A 7,628-nucleotide genomic window follows, 5' to 3' on the forward strand; every position below is an offset into this window, starting at 1 on the left:
AGAACTTAATATTTTAAAGGGAACATCTAGGTAAACCTAGATGAGGACAAAATTCCTCTTTCATTTAAGAAGGTTTATCCTGTGTACACTGACACATTTAATCAATATGCCCTCAAATATCTAGCTGATGTACTTCCAGACCTGTGCTATCAAAATCCCCATCTTTAAAACAAAAAAAGTCAGTGCTCAAGCAGAGACCCTTTGCCCAGATTACTCAAAGGCTAATAATATGTCCTATCATAATAAGAGTAGCAGCATTGCAATTATGGTGAACAAATAACTGGCATATATATTGGGTTTATGTAGCCTCTTTCAATCTTAATCTCTTTTAAAATATTTTTTTTTAAAAAAAAGAAAACCCCAAAGCAACAATCTTCTTTAGATATGAGACCTTACATTGTCACCTGGTAGTCAATTTGCTCCCCTTGAGACACGGATCTGAAATTATTCAATTAAAAGATGTGCTACTCCAAAATTGTAATTACTGACTTTCAGCATATCTCAACAGTATCTCTCAGGCCCTGGGCACACAGTCTCTTTAATCTCGCAAAAAGCAGGGCTGTTTCCAAAAGAGATGGTGCTGCCTCATCCTGCTCCCAGTTATTCATTCCCAAGTAGCCCCATTCAGAGACAGATGCATTTAAAAATTAACTTAAAATTGTGCAAGTTTTTGGCTGGACTGTTTCCCCGATTAAGTTTACCAGATGGCTACATCAGTGCTGGTGTAAGCACAAGAGAAGATACTGCATAGCCCCTCCGAGAGCTAATCTGTACTTCTTTGGTGGTTTAGTCTGCAGTCAGGTCAGCACGCTAATATGACTCACTGCAGAAGTGGGTACAAAAAAAGGGAAGCACAGGAGCACATGGCCAACGCAAGCAGAGGCCAGGAGTTCTCCAGGGGGAGCAGGACCTTGCACGTGTTTAATTGTGAAATCACATCTTCAGAATTCTATCTGCAGAATTGGTGTTGTTAATGATAGAAAATTAAAGACAGCTAGATACATATTAACAGCCTTCACTTTGCATTGCAATGAGATAAAATGTAAGCAACAAGACTCTAACTCTCCTAAATTGATTTGAACAAGAACATCATCATAAAAATTAAAAGATAATTTTCATTATTCTTATCATGCTTAAATATAAGCTTAAATGCATAATGAGACTTGTTATTTATTAGTACCTCAGTATTTAGTGTCTTAAAGTCTGTCTAACATTCATACTGAGCAGACAGCTTTTAGTTTACAATTGAGAACAAACAGCATAGGTCAATTTGCTACTTGCATTAATTTCTGTGTTAGTTGTGTACACTTACTTATTTTCTTTTAGCACATGCATCCAGATACAATATAAAAAGTTAAAGTTATAATAAAATAATAGAAAGTAAGAGTCTGCATAACAGATCATTTGTGTTCTATTAGAAATATTATTTTAATAACAATAAAAAAGCTAAAATCAATGAAAGAACATCAGATCTGTGCAGATTTAAGAATGCTATGAAGTGAGAATCTTTTAATCTAAAATTGAAGGATTTAGTGAATAATAAAGGCTCACAGTTTTCTTGGAATTATCTGGCATTTATGATGCCTAGCCTAAAATACATTCCCTCATAGCATGTGTATTTGTAAGTCTGGTTAATCTTTCATTAGCAGGAGAAGGAGAAAGTGGGGAGGGGGAAGTTCTGATTTTTTTTTTTTTCCTTAAAAGAGAAGTATTCACAGATTTGCAGTACTTCCACGTACACATTCTTTGCAACTACTATCCGGTCAGCTCTGTCATAAAACTCCAGAATCTAATCTTCCAGAACACTACATATACAGAGTTCCTTTGAAGTCAAAGGAGTTCCATGCAGGGGCTGCCTATAATCAGAGATTTTTGTTATATAAACCAAAAAAATACACCCCCCTCATCCCCCCAAAAAACCCAAACAAACAAAAAAAAAAAAAAAAAAAAAAAAAAAACAAGAGAAGTGACCCCATAAATATTAATGGAAATAACTTGGTGAAAGCCTTTCTCCTACTTTGTCTCAACTGACATCTGAAAAGACTGACCAAAAAATTACTCTGTGGAGGACAATTCTTCTTGGAACAAAGTCTGCCAGGAAACAGCCCATTGATTCTGCTGCTGTCCTCAGGCCACTCCATTTTGCAATGCAAACCTAAAGACTACTAAAAAACAAGTGATAGGAGAGAATCTGCCTTTCTACTCATACAAAGCCCAAAGTTTAAGTTTCCTTGAGGAAGATGCTGAAAAAAGGAAAATTGAGAGATGCATAGCAAATAAGCAACTATTTCTTTTGCAAATTGTACTGCAAACTGAATTTACAACCAGTTCTGTATAATTTCCCAAATTCTTCTTTGACTATCAAATACAGGTAATTCTGCTCAGCAGTCATGCCAGCTATCCAGTTCCTTCCTCAATAACAGTTAAACAGAACAAACAGCAGGAAATATCAAGAAAAGCTGATGTATGTTAAGGATTGTAGTATTAATTTATGGTTGGATTTTGTTAATTTCTAATCAATTGTTCTTTGATTTGAATGGTCTTAAGGACTAGATGTACTATGGTTAAGAAAAGGGGGTGGTGGGGAAATTCATCATGGATGTAAGCACCATCAATGACAGCACTATCCCCAATAAGCTGTTTTGCTCACAGTTGTCTTTGCACTTTCTTCCAGACCATTTCCTTTGAAGGAACATAGTTCAGAAGGAGGTAAAAGTTTATAGAGAGTATCTTCTCAAATCCTTCTCAAAGATCTGCTTCTTTATAATATATATTAAAGGAAGATAATTTTATTTTCTACTCACATCTTATATATTTTACTCCATGTTTGACTTTTCTTTTACATTTTTATCTAATAAACACCAAATTGGAAAAGCGTTCTTTCAGACCATTATTAGTCTTGCTCACCATGAATCTTTCCTATTGTGCTCACCCTAACTTGTATTATACCATGCTACGTCATGTCTTAAGTTTGCCTGGTGTTATGTTCCTAGAACAGAGATCATCTCTTAGACTTGATCTGGGAGATACTAGGTATAATTTGACAGTTGGTAATAAAACACTTATACAATTTGTACAGTTTGGAGTTCTTTAGATTGAAATCTTAAGTTATCTTTCTATCCCAAACACTTCTTCAATGTTTATATAATGTTAAAGAAAGTCAGTGATAAAGTTTCATAGCAGTTATGCTAATAAGCAGAATTTATAATTCAGTATAATAATACTGAAATACAACCAACAAACAGGCAACACAAATAGAAGGGACACGTCTGTAAGCTTTAAGCAGTGATAAACATTAAAACACACTTAAAATAGAGCACTAATCTCTTAGTTTATGTTTTCATTGGAAACAAAAATTACATAAGATATATACACCTCAAAATAAAATCCTAGTTGAGATAAAACAGTAGAGGCTCTATTTCAGCATGGTTTGTAGGTAACACCTCATCTGCAGTTTACTAGACTTACAACAAGCTAAAAATGAGTTGTGCCTTGTCTTCATTGGCATTTTATATCAAAATGGCTAGCCCATTATAAAGTATAAGCCTTCTTTCTACTTACTTTCTTGGGTAAAGACAAAACTAAGAAATAACATAAAATAACTTTCTTTTCAGGTGAACAAGTAATTTACTATAATACAGAAAGTAGTATTATCTTCAGATTTACTCTTGCTTCTTTGAAGAGCTGCTACTTAGTGCACTCAGTCTAGCTTGTATTTAGAAAAAAAATTACTAGCTGAGTAACAACTGTCAGATATTCAACACTACAGATGACAGACATAGAATTTTGAGGAAGTTCAGAGTTTGTTCATGTTTCTTTTATCCAGGAAGACAATGAACTACCCCGGTATGTCCAATCAGAAGAGAAGAAACACTGCTTCCACTCAATCTTATTTCTGCTGTTTTCTGTGTGCTTTCTTGGCAGAATCATCGCATAGGTACACCTATGCAGCTCCAGCAGTACTGGAAAGAAATTAAACCTCCACCTGGCTAATTTTATCTTTGTTTAATCTTGACGAACTAAAGCAACAAGGAGCTAACAAACAGCAGCACACATTCAAGTCTGCCTGTGCAACTAATTCTCAGGAGGAAATGTCAAAAACAGATGAAGTTCACAGCAAAGAATGATCTTGTATTAAATTGCTTCTAATGTCCAACATAGTAGCAAGAGACTTCAAGGGCCCCAAAGAGACTCAAAACAGCCTGCATGAATGGTTAAAATAATCACTACAAATAACAAGCTACAAATAACAGACTGCTATCAGAGAAAAACATTCAGAAATTTTGATCAAAATATTCACTATATGCATATTTGTATCGCAAGTACCCTAATTCACCTTTGCTCTGCCCTACCAGGGTGGTAGAAAGAATAATGTAAGGGAGGATCAGGCCTCCAACATATACTTTTAAAAACTGTACACCTCATATAGTACGCTTTTTCTGACTCTAGTCAAAATGTTCCCAATATCAAATATCACGGAAGACAGAATAAGACAAGAATAGAAAGCAAGACATCCTGGATAATCTGGTTCCTTCTTTAATTTCCTTCCTTTCTCCTTCCTCTCTGCCTGGAAGTCACAGGCAATGTATCATATGTCCCCATTCACAGAAGTATCAAGCTTCATTACTTAAAACTAGCAATGGTACTTGCTTCCCAAAAAATCCCTTCAAAATACTTTACGGAACCTTCCAATCCCAATAGCTAGAAAGTTTCTGCTTTCCAGCACAAAATCACTGACAGCCCTTTGATTTCATGTCAACATTGCCTTTGTACCCAAACAATTCTTTTCATTCTATAATGTTCAGGTCCCTTAATTCACTTACAAGCATCAGTCATATCACCTCTCACACAATCTTCATTTTTACTTAGCTAAATAATTTGAGCTCTTTTCATTCCTTCTCTTGAAAGGTTTTCTTTCCCAGAAAAAAAATACAGGAAAGTAGTCAAGATAATTTGCAAAGTGACAGGTTTGTATACGGTGAAAGCAAACAAGTAACTGGAGACCCACATAGCCAAAATTCCATCAAACTAGGAACTAAGCTTTAAATAATAATAATGCTGTAGTCTACAGATGCCTAGTACATTTCAAGCACTTGAAAATGTATACACATATAAAAATAGACATATGCCTCTAACACTGATTTCAAGTACTGACCAACAGGAAGCCCAGAGTAGGAGAGCAAAGGAAAAAAATGAGGAGAGAAGCAAGCTTATAGATGAAGGCAGGCAGCCACTGTTTTCAATTTCATTCCGAGACCATTTCCAAATTCTCACTCAACTATTCTTTGTGATTTATAATAAGGATTTAATATTTGCGGGATGAAAAGTTATTTTCATAATTAATTCTGGTTATTTATGGGGAAACAAGCTGCTGGATTTGCTTTTTCATTAAGCTATATTAAAAAAAAGTACCTAAGCCTGTCAAAAACCAGGTATGAAGCCTAATATTTGATAAAGAGCAAAAGTCTAGAAGATACATGTCATATAAATTAACATGCAAAGAAGAAAATGAAGATAGTTATCTGGTATAAATAAGATTTAGTAATCCTATGAGACTCCATAAGTTTCAAAAAAATAAGCAAGTATCAAACATGTATAAGATTTAAAATTAGTGACATTTCTTGAATAGAGAAATACTGAAGAAATACTATACTTAACATATTGGATAGTTAGTGATTAATTTTAGGTACCAGAATAAGCAAGGGATAGGTATAATAGATTTATTCTATACCATTAAGCTAATAATATGCACTAGGGATCTGTGAAAACTAAATCAAGGAATTTGCAACTACCATGAAGAAAGTCAACTGGAACATGCTATATAGGCAAATACAAAAGTAACATTTTTTGCACTGAAGAAAGTCAACTGGAAAGTGCTATATAAGCAAATATAAAAGTAACATTTTTTTCCCTATCATCTAGAAGAAAGGCCACATAATATTTAGATCAGAATCCTTAGATACAATCAACAACCCCTGCCTAAAGATAATTTTTTAAAGAGTTCACCTTCCATTTAATCATCAAAATAGTTAGCTAGAAATGTCACAGCTGGAGCTGCTAGATACTAAATATTTTCAGAGATATTATGTTGAAGTGGTTAAATGAGAATTGAGCTTATCTGAAAAATCTGACAGCAACGATTAGCATGGATCACTAAAGTCTGAGACTTACGTATCTCAGCACAGCTCTGTTCACGACAGTGATACACAAGCATCTCAGAGCTCAGCTGATGTATCAAAGAAGGAAGATGAGAGACCTGACCATGCTGGACAGGAATCTCCTAGTACACATTTGTTTTTCCAGCCTCAGTTCATAGTGCTAGTCCACCACCTCAATCTACAAATTAAGTACGAAACACAGACCTGTTAACCTCTAGCAAGCTTTTTTTAATACTTCATTACCCTACTGTGCTGACAGTCTGACTTGTAAAATTCAACCCGCTTTGCTCACCCAGATCAACGTACCCAACATGAAGCTCAATAAGAAGCTTACTTCATGCATAATGTATAACAATTTAGTATTCAGGGTTCCCACCCCCAGTATACCAATGATTAGCTCAGATCTATCTTCCTAACATTCATTAAGCACAACGTTTTTATTATATGCTCAAAAGCTTCGACAAACATATTATTTGAATTACCTAGCATTACAGGTTAGTTCCTGAAAAACTAAGTTTACTAACATTAGTGTTATTTTGGTTTAAAGCAGAAGACTTTTTATACAAGAAGACCTTTTACACAACTTAAGTGATAGTCAGTGTAACTTCTCCCCCCCAAACACACATATTTACTAAATGCACGCTCGGAAGGCTAAAATTTGCCATTTCCTAAATAACATAATCTAAAAATCTCCATTTAATGGATACCATTAATTTGGACATCACACTCTTATTTTACATATGTTTTCCTATACCCAATTCCCCACGGCCCCTCGAAAGCTCCAGCCTTGAGGCAATTGCCCGAGCTCACCGCGCGGAAGCAGGCCGCGCCGGGGGAAGGGGCGCCGCGGCCCGCCCCGCCCCGCCGGGGCCCCTCCGCGCCGGGGCCCCGCGCCCGCCACCCGCACTCACTCTGCCGAGCTGGTGCCGTTGACGGCGGAGCCATCCGGTGCGGGGTTGAGCTGGATGGGCCCCGGCTTCTTCTTCGGCATCTTTCCGCGCCGGGTGCCGCCGCGCGTCACGCACGCAGAAGCGCTGTCCCCACTTCGGCCGCCTCCGGGGCGCTTCCCCCGGCGGGGCGAACTCAGCGGCTGTCCCCGCCGCCGGCGCCCCCGCGGGCTCGGGGCAGGCTTCGGGCAGCCGCCGCCGCGGCGCTGCGCTGCGTCGCCGCCGCCCCTGGCGCCCAGCCCGGCCTCGGCGGCGGAGCGGCGCGACACCGCTCCGAGCCCCCTCCCGACCGCGCAGGCTGCCCGGGCTCCGAGTGTGCCCGTCCTTGCTGCTGCGCATGCGCCCGCCGCCGAGGCCCGCCCAGCGCGCAGGCGCCTGCCGCCGCGCCTGCGCACCGGCGAGGGGCAGCGCTGCGCGCGGCTGCCGGTCCCGGGGGGAGCCGGGCGGCGGCGCCTGCCCCGCCGAGGGCCCGGGGCGCCGCTCGGCGCCCTCCCGCTCTGCTCCCGCTCTGCTCCCGCTCGTT

General features: G+C 39.0%; 1 protein-coding gene across 1 annotated transcript in view; it reads right to left on the reverse strand.

Moving 5' to 3' along the window:
• The window catches only part of MAP2K1 (mitogen-activated protein kinase kinase 1), a 42,664-nt gene extending 35,239 nt beyond the window's left edge, over nt 1–7,425 (reverse strand). Inside the window, exon 1 of the mRNA XM_062583856.1 lies at nt 7,070–7,425. Coding sequence (XP_062439840.1) covers nt 7,070–7,149 — 80 coding nt within the window. The 5' untranslated portion in view covers nt 7,150–7,425. The remainder of the gene's footprint in view (nt 1–7,069) is intronic.
• Between the last annotated feature and the right edge of the window lie 203 nt (nt 7,426–7,628).

Source organism: Rhea pennata, chromosome 10 (assembly GCF_028389875.1).
Source record: "Rhea pennata isolate bPtePen1 chromosome 10, bPtePen1.pri, whole genome shotgun sequence".
Lineage (NCBI taxonomy): Eukaryota > Metazoa > Chordata > Aves > Rheiformes > Rheidae > Rhea > Rhea pennata.